At 51.6% G+C, this 17,661-nt stretch overlaps 1 protein-coding gene across 1 annotated transcript in view; it reads right to left on the minus strand.

Moving 5' to 3' along the window:
• GPKOW (G-patch domain and KOW motifs) overlaps positions 1 to 17,661 on the minus strand; it is a 115,330-nt gene that overhangs the window by 69,139 nt on the left and 28,530 nt on the right. The window contains exons 5-8 of the mRNA XM_085629871.1: positions 14,775 to 14,979; positions 4,822 to 4,954; positions 3,509 to 3,656; positions 13 to 157 (exon numbers count right to left, since the gene is read on the minus strand). Of these exons, the coding sequence (XP_085485997.1) occupies positions 13 to 157; positions 3,509 to 3,656; positions 4,822 to 4,954; positions 14,775 to 14,979 (631 nt within the window). The remainder of the gene's footprint in view (positions 1 to 12; positions 158 to 3,508; positions 3,657 to 4,821; positions 4,955 to 14,774; positions 14,980 to 17,661) is intronic.

The raw sequence follows: 17,661 nt of genomic DNA on the forward strand, positions 1-17,661 counted from the left end.
ACCATGCATTACCTTGGAGTTATAGTATTTGCCGCCTTTGTACTGCTTGTCGATGAAGCGCACCCGGAGGTCCCTCTGCAACCAGTGGGCGGACCGGGAGGAGGAAGAGTAGCTGACATGGTCACTGTTCTTAACTTGCTTCACCACAGGGGACTCTCTGTGGGCAAAGAGAAAGGGCTGAGGTGATTATGAGCTACCAACCTCGAGCAAAGTTAATCAGACACCAGCAAAGATAATGTGTTTGTGCAATGGTCCAAACTCAGTCTGGGTCCTGGAGGGGCAGCTTAAACATGACTGAGGAACTCGGAGGGCTTCATGGACTGCCTGGGCTCTGGAGGGGATATTAACACAACCAAGCAACCCAGAGGGCTTCAAAGACAGCCAAAGCTACACATTGAGACGAGGCGCTCCACACAGGTTCAACACACATGGGAAGGAGGTGGGGAAGATCTCAAACATTCAGGGCTTTTGAAGGGCTTCACAAAGTGTCAAGACGCAGGAGGCTGGGCAGCCACGGTTTGGGACTACAAATCCAGTCTGACCATGCCCAAATCTGTTTTTCCATCAAACATGGGCAGGCCTCAAAGGGTCCCTATCACCAGAGAACTGATCACCAGCCACAATGAAAAGTGCTTCCCTCCCAGCACTCCGTTAGTTAAATTTCCCAGCACCAACTCCTTTTATGGAATACAAACCTTAAGGGACAAGCCTGCGAACGCTACTTTAGGTCATGTGCACACTACTGCAAACCCAGGGCCACATCAGCGAAGGCGCTGAAAACATAAATGGGTTTCAGAAAACAGCCTCTCCTTCGAGGCCGGGGAAGTCCTTCAGAAAGACGAACGAGGTCGACTTGAAGTCTTCCTGCCGAGGAAACACCTTTCCGCTTCCATCTACGGAACCTCTCTGGAATTCTGCCTTTGTGCAAGCCCTAGTTCTACTTGTGGTTTGGTCCAGGCTGAACTCTGCAACAGACTCCACGGGAGTCCACCTGCCAAGACACTGCACAGGCTCCTGAGGGCACAGAGCCTTGCAACCCACTGCATTCTTGGTCTTCAGCAAACTGGGACACCGATGTCACTCCAAAAGACTACCAGGGTCAGCGATCTCACATCAACAACAATGGACACCCACCGTACCTGTGTGGATGCGCCTTACTCGCCATTGTGTTTTTCTTCCGATTGTAAACATTTAATTGCTCGTCCTCCACTCTGAAGTAAGCTAAAAGGTCACGTGCAGCAAATAAACGTATGCAAAAAGAACAAATGATGGACTGAATGTTGAACAAGTCAAACATTCACCCCTAGTCACAGAGCTGGGTTTAATCCATCGTTTTTTTGCTCACCACGCCATCCAAGTTTGGGCCCAGCCATATGCATATCAGTCTGACCATGTGCCTCAAGGGTCAAGACTGATTTGCATTTGGCTGGGTCCAAACTAAGGTGGCGAACTGAGCTAAAGAACGATGGTGGATTCAACCCAGATCTTTGTGACTTGTGGAGAATGTCTGCAGTGTTCAGCAGTCCGTCCATCATTTGTTAATTTTGCAAATACATTTATGGCACGCCATTAAACAAGCTGAATTCATGCCTGCATGACTTGCGAAAGGCCATATAGCCTAGCGCCCTCTACCTCTCCAACCTTCTGATGCCAGATCAGCTGAACAGAAACCCCAGATTCAACACCCAAAGTAGACTCTCCATTCAACAAAATACAACTCTTTTGGGGAAGAACATTATAGATACAAGCCTCCTCCCTCTGGAGTTTGCTTCCTCTCCCCTTTGACCTCACAGCAGACTCGGACTTTCAGGAAAAGCTGCGTAAACACTACTGCTCCGATAAGCTTCGGATTTAAACACAATGCAGCGACCGTCTCCCAGAAGACGACACCGAAGCAGCGTCCATCTGCCAGGATATGAGGTCAGTGGGGATGTGAAGATCCAACCTCCTAAACCCCTGCACTATCCTGTCTCCATCTCTAAAAAGCCTCCCTGTTTTGCAGGCTAAGGTATACCCCCAGGGAGCCCACCCACCCCCTTAGCAACCCCTCGCTGAGGGAGTAAACACACCATAACACCATGATGTCCCAGTGGCATAGGGGTGGGTAGGAGGTGTGAGCAGGGCTAGTATGGGAGGTCCACACCCACCTCTGCCAGGTACTACTGAGTATGCTCACCACAGAGTCCACTACTGAACAGAGTGACGCCCCCTCCCCCCCACAAGACTGAGCATGACAAGTGTGTTGCCCACCGCACTCCGGCACTGCCTCCATTTTGTTACCTCAGTGGAAAGGAGATTTGTTTACCTGGTCAGGAACACAAAGCAGCCTCCACTAACACAAGATATCCATTAACCTACGCACAATAAACACAGTCTTATTATACAGAATTTCATTTGGTCACGTGCCAGGTAGGCTGCATTACAGACTGTGGCACATGCTCCATTCACGTCACACTGTGGCAAAGCTAGAAATTTCAGGGCCATTGTATCATCGATGTGAAGTAGGTCTGTCGTACGGATCATATATAATGCTAGCGATGTGACGTGTCTAGTCATGCCTGTACAAGCGTATTGAAACCTACATGCGCAGAGCCACTGCGCGACTGAGGTATGGAAGCTATCAGCCTCCTACGATGAGGCGGTGGAAAGGTTTCCCTGCACCTGAGGGAGAGGGTGAAAAATAAAATCCCCAATTCTCAAGCAAATTGCATACTTGCAACTGGCAAGGTCCCCCTGTGCAAATTTAGTCCAATAGGAACAAATAATCAGATTTCTGGAGAGCAACAGTGAAAAGGCATATTTACAAAACTTGCATCTTAAAATACGCCACAATTATTACAACCTAGAAACATTCAAAATTCAATTTAACATCCTACTTCTAAGTTGTGGTCTTGAGCCTCACAGGCCTCCCTTGACATTCTTTGAATTGCTAACACAAGAAGTCCAACAAGGAACCTACAAGTATAAAACAAAACTCAGTGGGATGCGCAGCAGCTCTCTGAGCTGCAGAGTTCCCTTGGCCACTGCTCTTCAGTAGAGAGGTCATGAGAGCCCTGCAATCGCTCTCATCCGCTGGGTAGGAAAGGGGCTGCAGCCGGTGGTTGTAGGTGGGATCCTCTGGCACTCATTTTGGGACAGCACTTGTTTTTCCTTATCAGACTTTGACCCCGAGCAAGAGAAAGACAAAAGAGAGGCGAAGAAGAATGAAGAGAAGAGAAAGACAGAAAAACAGAGACAAAGAAAGAAAGCAGGGACGAAAAATAATCTGAAACAGTGAGTTAAATAGGCAGGAGTGTCTGGCTGTGGGTGAAAGAGGCACAAGGCGGAATGAAGACTGTGCAGCCTTGGAATCTGTCCCCCTGACATTCACTGTCGTCGGCTGCTGGCTTTTGAGAGCAACTTTGGGCACCAGCACTTATTAAATTGAGCACCAGCACAGAGTCTGGGTCACAAATTCTGGTGTGGCTCCATGGCCTGGTCTCCTTCTAAAGGGGTCACGAGGGGTTACCTGTCAGACTCCCGGTGGAGTTTCCGCTTCTTGTCGCTCTGCACTGAACTCTTCTGGTCCGCCCCGTCCGTCTGCGAAGCCGGTCCTGATCCGTCTCGTTCCTCCTCTTTCCTCTTCTCTTCAGCCTTATGGGCTTTGCTTAAACGACCTGGAAAGAGGAGGAAGACACAGGAGAAGCACGAAAGGCCGACGTTACATGGATCTGTTTTGCGGCCTACAAGGGAGCGATTGACAGATCCAAGTTGGAGTAAAGGGTCACATATTCTGAAGACCTCTCCCCCCCCCCCCCCCCCGGTTCCCGCCCCCCCCCCACCCCTTCAAGGCTTGCCGCGGTTTCAGGCTCCTAAATCTTTCGGGTGAACGCAGATCATGTGAGGAGATTTTGGGGCCAGAAAACACACACACACCCACACACACACAGGTGCACACAAACTCAGTGAAAGCAAGAGCTAACCTGAAGACACGGTGACCCAGTGAGGGTGGGTACGGTTGTAGCTACCGTCAATTCTTCTAGTGATTGAATTGTATTTTAAAGACATATCTATTGTAAAATGAATACTTGTGACTGGACATTGGGCGGTATGAAGCGTGATAAAGTATGGCAGCTGCCCTCGAGTCTGGACAGTTCTAACACAGGCAACCACAGGAGATTCAAGAAAAACTAGGCTGTAGCTAAACTTTGCCAGGAGTGATTTAGCACCCAGAGTCCTCGTTCATTCTGGAAAACAAGCATACTCCCCGATGGTGCTCCTCGTGTGCTCTAAACCCACAGGATCTGGGGAAGCACCTGCTACCAACAGCACCTTTGTAACTGAAGAGCTTCTGAAGCACTAGACCAACATGGACATTTGTTGGTGACATCACCAAGCCATAAGAGCACAGGGCCGCCTAGGTGAATGAAATCTAAACCCACAAGGAGAACCTGTGAGCTTCAGCACTCTCAGTGCCACCTTAGTACAGCTTCTAAAGCTAAAGGATTCGTACTATAATATGACAACTGATGGGCTTCCCCAGAGAGCAGCACAGACCAGGGAGCGACCTCTTTGCAGAAAAGAAGCGCCCGCTTCCTCTTAGACTGACAGACCGCCCCAAAGGACATCTCGGAGACCAAGGAGTCACCTAGCATTACAGAAAAGACGATCCTTCTTCTTGGGTGGACAGACTGGCCTAAAGGACATCTCAGAGACCAAGGAAAAGATGGCCCGTCATCTTGGGTGGACAGACTGTCCCAAAGGGCATCACAGAAACTAGGGAGTCCCTCCATTGTAGTGGTTTCTTCCTGTCCTAGAGGGCACACACCTTCAGTTACTTACTTAAGTCTTTGCTGTTTTTCTCATATTCTTTCTTGCCAACCAATCGAAGGGAGTACTGAGTGACTGTCACAACCTTTCCCCCAATAGCAAGCTTCACCATGACTCGAGCATTGTCGGGGTCCACGCCCTCCACCTACAAAAGAAGGGTGATCCATGAGCAACAGGAAAAGCACAATACACCAGCGAGACATCTAAAAGAACAAAAACAACAGGCATAGGTGGCTAGGACAAGGGGTGGGCTAATGGAACTGAAGACCAGGCAAGGCCAGCGTACACCCTCAGCATAGGGAGAGCAGAAGGGTGAGGGGGTGGGTGATGGTGCTGCCGAATGAAGCTTGTATTTCCAAGACGGAGGAGTGACCACATCAGAGGCCAAGCAAGAACTGTAGTCTTCCCCGGGGTAGGGGAAGAGGGACAATGTAGCGCTAAAGGGGTTGTATAAAGAGGCCTGTAAGCAGTACCAAGACAAAGGAGGGCCCGCAGGGGGGAAAGTGACAGACAGCACTGTAAACAGACAGACAGCACTGCCTACTGACCTCCGAAGGAGGCCAGGGGGAGTGCTAGACACAGACCCATGAGGGACACCCCCAGATGGGAAAGTGCCAGGGGCCACTGTAAACCGGCTAACAGAACTATCAAAAGACAGACAGACAGCACTACCTACTGACCTCTGAAGGAGGCCAGGAGAGGGGGCTGCCACTGAGGTATACGGACAGCTAAGTATACTCAGGAGAGGGGGCTGGCAGTGCTGTATACGGACCACTAAGTATACTCAGGAGAGGGGGCTGGCAGTGCTGTATACGGACCACTAAGTACACTCAGGAGAGGGGGCTGGCAGTGCTGTATACGGACCACTAAGTACACTCAGGAGAGGGGGCTGGCAGTGCTGTATACGGACCACTAAGTATACTCAGGAGAGGGGGCTGGCAGTGCTGTATACGGACCACTAAGTGTACTCAGGAGAGGGGGCTGGCAGTGCTGTATACGGACCACTAAGTGTACTCAGGAGAGGGGGCAGGCAGTGCTGTGTACGGACCACTAAGTGTACTCAGGAGAGGGGGCTGACAGTGCTGTATACGGACCACTAAGTGTACTCAGGAGAGGGGGCCAACAGTGCTGTATACGGACCACTAAGTATACTCAGGAGAGGGGGCAGGCAGTGCTGTGTACGGACCACTAAGTGTACTCAGGAGAGGGGGCTGACAGTGCTGTATACGGACCACTAAATATGCTCAGGAGAGGGGGCTGGCAGTGCTGTATACGGACCACTAAGTACACTAAGGAGAGGGGGCTGACAGTGCTGTATACGGACCACTAAGTGTACTCAGGAGAGGGGGCTGGCAGTGCTGTATACGGACCACTAAGTACACTCAGGAGAGGGGGCTGACAGTGCTGTATACGGACCACTAAGTACACTCAGGAGAGGGGGCTGACAGTGCTGTATACGGACCACTAAGTGTACTCAGGAGAGGGGGCCGACAGTGCTGTATACGGACCACTAAGTATACTCAGGAGAGGGGGTTTGCAGTGCTGTATACGGACCACTAAGTATACTCAGGAGAGGGGGCTGGCAGTGCTGTATACGGACCACAAAGCATACTCAGGAGAGGGGGCTGACAGTGCTGTATACGGACCACTAAGTGTACTCAGGAGAGGGGGCTGACAGTGCTGTATACGGACCACTAAGTGTACTCAGGAGAGGGGGCTGGCAGTGCTGTATACGGACCACTAAGTACACTCAGGAGAGGGGGCTGACAGTGCTGTATACGGACCACTAAGTGTACTCAGGAGAGGGGGCTGACAGTGCTGTATACGGACCACTAAGTATACTCAGGAGAGGGGGCTGACAGTGCTGTATACGGACCACTAAGTGTACTCAGGAGAGGGGGCTGACAGTGCTGTATACGGACCACTAAATATGCTCAGGAGAGGGGGCTGGCAGTGCTGTATTCGGACCACTAAGTATACTCAGGAGAGGGGGTTGGCAGTGCTGTATACAGACCACTAAGTACACTCAGGAGAGGGGGCTGGCAGTGCTGTATACGGACCACTAAGTATACTCAGGAGAGGGGGTTGGCAGTGCTGTATACAGACCACTAAGTACACTCAGGAGAGGGGGCTGGCAGTGCTGTATACGGACCACTAAGTACACTCAGGAGAGGGGGCTGGCAGTGCTGTATACGGACCACTAAGTACACTCAGGAGAGGGGGCTGGCAGTGCTGTATACGGACCACTAAGTATACTCAGGAGAGGGGGCTGGCAGTGCTGTATACGGACCACTAAGTACACTCAGGAGAGGGGGCTGGCAGTGCTGTATACGGACCACTAAGTACACTCAGGAGAGGGGGCTGACAGTGCTGTATACGGACCACTAAGTACACTAAGGAGAGGGGGCTGACAGTGCTGTATACGGACCACTAGGTGTACTCAGGAGAGGGGGCTGGCAGTGCTGTATACGGACCACTAAGTACACTCAGGAGAGGGGGCTGGCAGTGCTGTATACGGACCGCTAAGTATACTCAGGAGAGGGGGTCTGGCAGTGCTGTATACGGACCACTAAGTATACTCAGGAGAGGGGGCTGGCAGTGCTGTATACAGACTACTAAGTACACTAAGGAGAGGGGGCTGGCAGTGCTGTATACGGACCACTAAGTACACTCAGGAGAGGGGGCTGGCAGTGCTGTATACGGACCACTAAGTATACTCAGGAGAGGGGGCTGGCAGTGCTGTATACGGACCACTAAGTATACTCAGGAGAGGGGGCTGGCAGTGCTGTATACAGACCACTAAGTACACTAAGGAGAGGGGGCTGGCAGTGCTGTATACGGACCACTAAGTACACTCAGGAGAGGGGGCTGGCAGTGCTGTATACAGACCACTAAGTACACTCAGGAGAGGGGGCTGGCAGTGCTGTATACGGACCACTAAGTATACTCAGGAGAGGGGGGCTGGCAGTGCTATATACGGACCGCTAAGTATACTCAGGAGAGGGGGCTGGCAGTGCTGTATACGGACCACTAAGTACACTCAGGAGAGGGGGCTGGCAGTGCTGTATACGGACCACTAAGTACACTCAGGAGAGGGGGCTGACAGTGCTGTATACGGACCACTAAGTACACTAAGGAGAGGGGGCTGACAGTGCTGTATACGGACCACTAAGTGTACTCAGGAGAGGGGGCTGGCAGTGCTGTATACGGACCACTAAGTACACTCAGGAGAGGGGGCTGGCAGTGCTGTATACGGACCGCTAAGTATACTCAGGAGAGGGGGTCTGGCAGTGCTGTATACGGACCACTAAGTATACTCAGGAGAGGGGGCTGGCAGTGCTGTATACAGACCACTAAGTACACTAAGGAGAGGGAACTGGCAGTGCTGTATACGGACCACTAAGTACACTCAGGAGAGGGGGCTGGCAGTGCTGTATACGGACCACTAAGTATACTCAGGAGAGGGGGCTGGCAGTGCTGTATACGGACCACTAAGTATACTCAGGAGAGGGGGCTGGCAGTGCTGTATACGGACCACTAAGTACACTCAGGAGAGGGGGCTGGCAGTGCTGTATACGGACCACTAAGTATACTCAGGAGAGGGGGCTGGCAGTGCTGTATACGGACCACTAAGTATACTCAGGAGAGGGGGCTGGCAGTGCTGTATACGGACCACTAAGTATACTCAGGAGAGGGGGCTGGCAGTGCTGTATACGGACCACTAAGTGTACTCAGGAGAGGGGGCTGGCAGTGCTGTATACGGACTGCTAGTTACAGGCTCGGGGGGTCTGGCAGTGCTGTATACGGACTGCTAGTTACAGGCTCGGGGGGTCTGGCAGTGCTGTATACGGACCACTAAGTACACTCAGGAGAGGGGGCTGGCAGTGCTGTATACAGACCACTAAGTACACTCAGGAGAGGGGGCTGGCAGTGCTGTATACGGACCACTAAGTGTACTCAGGAGAGGGGGCTGGCAGTGCTGTATACGGACCACTAAGTGTACTCAGGAGAGGGGGCTGGCAGTGCTGTATACGGACCACTAAGTACACTCAGGAGAGGGGGCTGGCAGTGCTGTATATGGACCACTAAGTATACTCAGGAGAGGGGGTTTGCAGTGCTGTATACAGACCACTAAGTACACTCAGGAGAGGGGGTTTGCAGTGCTGTATACGGACCGCTAAGTATACTCAGGAGAGGGGGCTGGCAGTGCTGTATATGGACCACTAAGTATACTCAGGAGAGGGGGTTTGCAGTGCTGTATACAGACCACTAAGTACACTCAGGAGAGGGGGTTTGCAGTGCTGTATACGGACCGCTAAGTATACTCAGGAGAGGGGGCTGGCAGTGCTGTATACGGACCACTAAGTACACTCAGGAGAGGGGGCTGGCAGTGCTGTATACGGACCACTAAGTATACTCAGGAGAGGGGGCTGGCAGTGCTGTATACGGACTGCTAGTTACAGGCTCGGGGGTCTGGCAGTGCTGTATACGGACTGCTAGTTACAGGCTCGGGGGGTCTGGCAGTGCTATTCAATGATTCGCGGATAAGGTTACAGGATCAGATGGCCTCATGACAGCCACTGGAGGGTCCGACGTTGCCATAAACTGACCTCATGGCCCAGTGAGAAAGGGTCAGGCGGGGCTCTAAACTTCTTCATGACACAGCCAGAGAGGGTCAGATGGTTCTGTATACTGACCTATGGTAACACTCAGGAGGGGCAGGTGATGCAGTAAACGGACCTCTGGGTCTGGCCAGAGAGTGAGTTAGTAGGACTATGTACTCACCTTTGGCTATAGGCAGGAGATCGGCTACCAGTGATGTACACTGACCTCTGAACACAGTCAAGGGGGTAGCTAACAGTACGGTATATTGTTCTCATAACCCGGTCAGGAAGGGGCAGACAGTGCTGGACCCAGTTAGACAGCGAGCCAGCAGTGCTGTATACAGACCTCTAAATACAGTCAAGAGATCTGGCACAGGTGCCGAAATCTGTCCTCTGCCTGCAGTAGAGAGGAGTGGGGGTGCAGGAAGTCAGACGGGGCTGTCCACGGATCTCTGGACCTGGCCAGGTAACAGTGGGCCTCTAGCTAGACAGACTGGCCTCTGGACAGGGGAGGTGGGCGGACTTCAGGAATAGTCAGGGAGTGGCTGCCGGTACAGTACACTGACCTGTGGATACAGACGGGGAGGGGGGCTGTGCTTGTAGGTAACTGGGCTTTGCTGCAGTCACCCTCCCACTTTTATGCCTAGTATTTGATGCAACTTTGACGGAGGTGCACTGGGATCCTTCTAACCAGGTCCCCAGTGCTCTTTCCTCAAAACAAGACAACTGGTCACTTGATCCCCAAGTGACCAGCCCTTTAGCACCTTCAAGTCCCTAGAAAGTGTTACCTCTGGTACCAAGGGCATAGGTACTATAGAGGGTCCCTAAGAGCTGCAGCTGTGTCACCCTAAGAGACCAAACTCATACAGACTGTCACAGCATGAAGCGTGCCAAGGTGATCTTAAAAGTGAAAACACAACATGTCACATACTCTGTGTAGCCTGTCCCCCAACACTGCATGTAATATTTGTAAGTCCCCCCTACAGCAGGCCTTACAGCCCTATGGCAGGGTGCATTATATATATTATATATGTGAGGACATATATGCATGAGAAGATATGCCTCTGTGCTGGCCAGTTCAATTACTGACAGTACAAGTGAACAGGGAAGCCATCTTAAGGTATGTACTGGGCATTGGTCAAAACGAGCTCCCCAGCTACATGATGGCTTCCCTGAAACATATGATGTTTGGTATCAAACACCTCGTATTAATAAACCCACACTGATTTTAGAAATGGATTTATTAATACATGCATGCAGAGGGTCCCCTAGAGTACCCCCTGACCCCCAGTAGCCTGGTAAATCAGCATTCCAAGGCAGGAGGCTTCAAAGACCTCTGCCGCCTTTGATGTGTGCCCCAAAGCCTCCCCAGACAGGGGAAAAGACAACCCCCTGCCCCTCTTCTGCATTTGTCACACTAAGTGGGACGGGTATGCCCAGACGTAGGTCCCGTGCTCACTGCGCCACTGGATTCAAGCTAGCCTGGCTGAAGAAGGGTGATGCCCTGAAACCGGTCCCAGGATGCTTGTTTCCGGTCCAGGGAGGACCTGGCTTGTCAGTTCGGGCTGGACTGTTCTCACAAGGAACAGGGTCAAGACTGATTTGCATATGGCTGGGTCCAAACTGGGGTGGCGTGGTGAGCAAAAGAATGCTGGAATAAACCCAGATCCTTGTGACAGGGGTTGAATGTTTGCATTGTTCAGCATCCATCCATCAATTGTTTCTTTTGCCTGCGTCATCTGGAACCAGGACAGGTGGGAAAATTAGCTATGCAGGAGTTGTGTTGCACTGCCAGGCTGGACACACGTCTAGGGTGACCAGTCTGAAGTGAATACGAATTTAGAAATTCCACCATCTTGTGTGTGGTGGAATTAGGAATTCTGGGAAAGGGTGATGCCCAGTCCCCAAAGGAAGTAGTCATCTAGGGGGTGCAGTGACCCCAGGGGTAAGCAGCCCATTGGCTTATACTCCCCACCCCCCTTAACGCCCCTTAATTGACTATTTAGGGGACCGCCTGAGACCAGGACTTCAGATTGTGACGGACACAAAGGAAGAAGTGGATTGAGAAGACTGCCGACCAGAGAACCGAGGAATATGACAGACTTGGCGCCAACCCTGCTAGCCTGCTAGCCTGCCTCCTGCACCCGACCCTTGTGGAGCAACCGACTCGTCCTGCTGCTATACAGACTCCAAGAAACACGGAGCACTGCCAGTGCTTCGCCAATTGCCAAAGAAACTCCCTTTGATTAAAGGAGCTACCCCACTGTAGCCATAGGCACCAAAGAAGCGAGACTCGGTACATCGACCTGCCGCCTACGGAGTCTACTGACGCAGCAGCCACCCTGGGAAGAGGTAGCCATACTCCCACAGGTCAGATCCATCCCCCCTCCAAGGGTGGGGATGCCAGGACCTACCGGAGCACCACAACACCAATACCTGGGGTACCGGACCTCTTGCAGCAGCCAAGGCTTGATGTGTCTAGACTGGACACCAACGCAGATGAAAACCGACCTGCATGACAAAGGACTTCAAGGACACTGAGACCCACATTGTGAGTGGCCGAGCTGCCCTGTGTGCTCCTGTGCAGGAGAAACAAAGGTAAAGAAGTGTGTCTTCAACCGCCGCCACCCGATGCCTCAAGGTACCTCTCCAACCGCACTCTACAGCACGAGTCATAGGGATGCGATGGTGACAACGGGGTCCCCAGACACACAGAGGCTAAACCCATCCTTGACTTCCAGTAGCCGCATGCAGCCTCTTTCTGCAGGCCCCCTCCAACTGCGAGAGACTCCAGCACCAGATCCGACATCAAAAGACACCCGAGAACCATAGCTCGAGAAGTGGATCAACGATGTCCCTACGTGCCCAAGCATCTTAAGGGTCGAGCTCCCGCGGGTTCACCCGAGCTGGACCCCCCAGTCCCAGCCTCTTTTTGACCAGGCCGCTTCCCACTGAAGTGAATAGGACACCGGGCACCATAACACACTTTGCATCCGGACGCCTTAGAGCAACCCAAGGTGACCTGCTGTGACCTTGCCCCATACTCCACTTAAGTTCTGGAGAACAATCTCGTACGTCATTGTTAAGTGCCTGAATGCAGTACATGTTTTTCCCCATAGGATAACATTCCTGCACCCAAACATGGGTTTTGCTTTTGGAAACTGTAAAAATTCCTAACTCAAAAAGTACTTACTGATTCAGATGATCTTGTTATCTAAATCTATATAAAAGTATGTGTTCTTTTTATAAATTGGTGTTAGATTTCTTTATTGAGTGTGTCTCTCACTTACTGCCTTTGTGTATGCAATAAATGCTTAGCACTACCATCTGATCTTCCCAACTGCTCGCCCACACTACCACAAAAGAGAATTTGGGGTGTCATTTGTGACCCTGTATCTTCTTTGGGGTTTGCCTGGAGTCTTTACACGGTCCATCTCATTTTGGTCCACTATATAAAGAGCCAACTTCCTACAGCGCTGTACACTGCCCTGTGGATACTATCGGGGAGAGGCTTTCTGTGCTGTACACTGACCTCTGAATACGGAGGGGCTGTCTGTGCTGAACACTGACCTCTGAATACGGAGGGGCTGTCTGTGCTGTGCACTGACCTCTGAATACGGAGGGGCTGTCTGTGCTGAACACTGACCTCTGAATACGGAGGGGCTGTCTGCGCTGAACACGGACCTCTGAATACGGAGGGGCTGTCTGCGCTGTACACTGACCTCTGAATACGGAGGGGCTGTCTGCGCTGTACACTGCCCTGTGGATACTATCGGGGAGGGGCTGTCTGTGCTGAAAACGGACCTCTGAATACGGAGGGGCTGTCTGTGCTGAACACTGACCTCTGAATACGGAGGGGCTGTCTGTGCTGAACACTGACCTCTGAATACGGAGGGGCTGTCTGTGCTGAACACTGACCTCTGAATACGGAGGGGCTGTCTGTGCTGAACACTGACCTCTGAATACGGAGGGACTGTCTGTGCTGAACACGGACCTCTGAATACGGAGGGACTGTCTGTGCTGAACACGGACCTCTGAATACGGAGGGACTGTCTGCGCTGAACACGGACCTCTGAATACGGAGGGGCTATCTGCGCTGTACACTGACCTCTGAATACGGAGGGGCTGCCTGCGCTGTACATTGCCCTGTGGATACTATCGGGGAGGGGCTGTCTGTGCTGAACACTGACCTCTGAATACGGAGGGGCTGTCTGCGCTGTACACTGCCCTGTGGATACTATCGGGGAGGGGCTGTCTGCGCGGAACCCTGACCTCTGAATACAGAGGGGCTGTCTGTGCGGAACCCTGACCTCTGAATACGGAGGGGCTGTCTGTGCGGAACCCTGACCTCTGAATACGGAGGGGCTGTCTGTGCGGAACCCTGACCTCTGAATACGGAGGGGCTGTCTGTGCGGAACACTGACCTCTGAATACGGAGGGGCTGTCTGTGCGGAACACTGACCTCTGAATACGGAGGAGCTGTCTGTGCGGAACACTGACCTCTGAATACGGAGGGGCTGTCTGCGCGGAACACTGACCTCTGAATACGGAGGGGCTGTCTGTGCGGAACCCTGACCTCTGAATACGGAGGGGCTGTCTGCGCGGAACACTGACCTCTGAATACGGAGGGGCTGTCTGCGCGGAACACTGACCTCTGAATACGGAGGGGCTGTCTGTGCGGAACCCTGACCTCTGAATACGGAGGGGCTGTCTGCGCGGAACACTGACCTCTGAATACGGAGGGGCTGTCTGCGCGGAACACTGACCTCTGAATACGGAGGGGCTGTCTGCGCGGAACACTGACCTCTGAATACGGAGGGGCTGTCTGCGCGGAACACTGACCTCTGAATACGGAGGGGCTGTCTGCGCGGAACACTGACCTCTGAATACGGAGGGGCTGTCTGCGCGGAACACTGACCTCTGAATACGGAGGGGCTGTCTGCGCGGAACACTGACCTCTGAATACGGAGGGGCTGTCTGCGCGGAACACTGACCTCTGAATACGGAGGGGCTGTCTGTGCTGTGCACTGACCTCTGAATACGGAGGGGCTGTCTGTGCTGTGCACTGACCTCTGAATACGGAGGGGCTGTCTGTGCTGTGCACTGACCTCTGAATACGGAGGGGCTGTCTGTGCTGTGCACTGACTTCTGAATACGGAGGGGCTGTCTCTGCGGAACACTGACCTCTGAATACGGAGGAGCTACGGAGGGGCTGCCAGTGCTGAACACAGAGTTGGGATAGGGCACAAACTGAGAAGAACTTTAATTGCGATCAACAGGTTAGTGCCCGGTCCACACCAGGTGCGGATAGATTCCTGAAGCGTAAACAGGTAGGAGCAGAAGCCACCAGAGTGAATTTACCTTGCCGTACAACTCCTTATGCGCTCCAGTCTCAATCTGCACAAGAGACCCAGTCACAAGTCCTCCCACCTCCTCCTCCTCTCGCTCTTCACCAGGCTTGGGGGGCCGCCGAGGTCTGCTGGGCTCCAAGTCCTTCACCGCAGATCTGTCCGCTCCCAGACCAAGTCCCTTTGGCCTCAGCTGATGCTCCAGGGGCTTCACATCTCTGAAATAAATGGGACAGGTCACTGGTGTCCCGCGACGCCCAACCTCATTCCATGCGTCCTAAGAGGCACTAAGGCAAGATACTGAAACGTGTATACAGGATGGAGCTGTTCCACACAACCCCGGAGTCATCGTCCTGGAAAGGAGCAATTGTCCATCCAATTTATAGACGAGGCCCAAAAGATGATCCGTCCAGTTACAGATTAATAGCATTGTTGGACTTTGAAGGGAAATTGTTCGCAAAACACCTTAAAAATAAATTAAGATCATGGACAGAGGAAAAGTCATTAATACCAATAACCCAAACTGGATTTCGCTCAGGATGTTCGACACTCGATAATACCACTTCATTGGCCCTGTTAGGAAAAAAGCAGGCATACAGAAGACAACGCTATACTCCCGTTTGTGGACTATGCCACAGCGTTTGATCAGGTTAACCGACAAAGGCTGTGGAGTAAATTAACAGCATGGGAAATCGATCAGAATCTTTTGAATCTCATTATTGGCTGCATTCGAAGACATGGCTTCAGGTGAAATTGGTTCATGATAACACACTGTCGCCAAAAATGGTCTTAAGCAAGGCTGTGTCCTCGCTCCGCTGTTATTCTCTCTATATTGCAGACATAGATTTGGCGCCAAGTTCCGATATGGGTGTGGCAGCTAAATTAGGAGGCAAAAAGATACCATACCCAGCATATGCGGACGACTTAGTAATTTTGTCCCCAACTCTGAAAGGACTCCAGAACCAACTGTGAGAAAGTGGCTCTGTATATACTGTTCCCTAATAGGTACAGGGTGTACAGAGTCCACAGTCCCCCAGAGGCTGATAGAGGTCAAAGTTAGGTATGACCTTACTCTCAAAAGTGGTAGCATGGTCGAGCAGTAAGGCAGTACCAGAGGACAGTGTAAAGCATTTATTGTACACACTCAGTCAGCAAATGGTTTCACACACTCAATAACTGAACTCTAGGCCAATGGTTTATATATATAAAATATATGCTTGTTTTATTTTTAGAACCACAAAGGGGGTAAAAATATACTTTCTCAGAATGAGAGGTTGAATATAAATACTTTTGTCTTAAGCAATAAATTTGTGTAAACAGTCACAGTTGGTTACAATAAACAATCCTATTTCCTAAACATAACAATGCATTGAGCTCAATGGTAAATTCAGGTTATTTGTAATAAATTACTTTTCAGATTACTTTTGGAATTCCAGGTCTGGCTCCTAGAACCAGCCTTGGGTCAGTATTCAGAATCAAGTGATGAAAGTCGACTTAATAACTGTAATGATTTTTAAATAATATTTAGCTATTTCAAAAGTTAGCACTTAGAAAATATTTCAAAGAAAACATTCAATGGATCTCTATGGCAAGAAATTCACATTGCAGGTAGAGTACTTTATCGTTACTTTAGTAATCCAGGACTGGGTGCCTAGACCCAGGACTGGGGTCCTTATCAAAAGCAGGTAAGTAATTTCGTTTGCAGAAATGGTACGATTTTAAAAGAATATTTCAAATTTGCAAAAATAGACAGAAGAAATTTCACAGAAAAGCAGACAATGGTTTCCTATGGGAGAAAAATGAGTTAGAGGTAAGTATAGTTGTGAACACTTTTCAGAGTCAGGGCTGGGCACCAAGATCCAGCACTGGGAGCTCACCTAGGAGCAGGTGAGTAAATTCGTTTTTGTCACTTGGCTGATTTTTGGTGAATTTTTGCAGTTTTGAAAAGTTCACACTTAGAAGATTTTTGAAGAAAAATCCAGTCAATGTTACCCTATGAGGAAAATGAAGTTAGCGGTTTAAGGGTAAGTACTCGACTGGCAGAGTTGAAATTCCGGGCATGGACTCAGGGGTCCCCCAGTGTCAGGTAGGTACAGTTGGTTCACCCTCAGCGGTTTCAGGACGGCCGGGTGCAGAGAGAGTTAGGCCCAATGTTATCCTATGAGGGATAGGGGGGCCTTGGTTGGTGGCTGCTGTCTGGCAAGCCACGCGGCTGTGGGAGCTGGGCTCCTGGTCACTTACTCAGGGCAAGTGGGGAAGTAGGTTAGTGTAGAGAGGGCACTGCCAGGGCCACTCGGGCGGCTGGGTGCAGGGTGCTTTTGAGCCTTCGGGCGCTCAATGGAAATCAATGGGAATGTTCTGGTTTGGAAAAAGGCTGCAGGCTCGGGGACGAGGATGTTTCAGGTGCCACCACCACTTCGAGAGGTAAGTTGGGTAGTTGTAGGTTAGGTGGGTACCCCGGGATTGGGCACAGGGGGCCGCAGGGCGCCGGGTGCAGGGGTGCCTTTTGACGTCGGGAATCTAACCCTCTGGTTGATCGCGGTTGGGGTGGCACTTGGTTCTGAGGCTGCAGGCTTCTTCCGGGATGTCGAGGAGGGTCCTTGGGTGCCGGACTCGGGGTCACAGTCACCGTGGGGTCGTCCTCAGGGTCTTTGTCCACTCCGGCACTGGCCAGGCTTGGCTGGTGCAGAGTGTGTTGGGTCCGCGGTCCCGGGCTGCTGCCAGGGGTTAAAAATAGGTTTCTTGAGTAGAGCCTCTACTCATGGGAGTCCCAGGGGCTTAGAGCCAAAAGGTAGCCAGGTCCTCCGGGGTTGGTGAGGTTGCTGGCCACGAGAGATGCCGCGCTGGTGCAGGTTCGAGAGTCGACAGGCCGGTAGGGCTGGGGCCTAAGCAGTTGGTGT

The sequence above is a fragment of the Triturus cristatus genome, chromosome 10 (genome assembly GCF_964204655.1).
Source record: "Triturus cristatus chromosome 10, aTriCri1.1, whole genome shotgun sequence".
In the NCBI taxonomy this organism is placed as follows: Eukaryota; Metazoa; Chordata; class Amphibia; order Caudata; family Salamandridae; genus Triturus; species Triturus cristatus.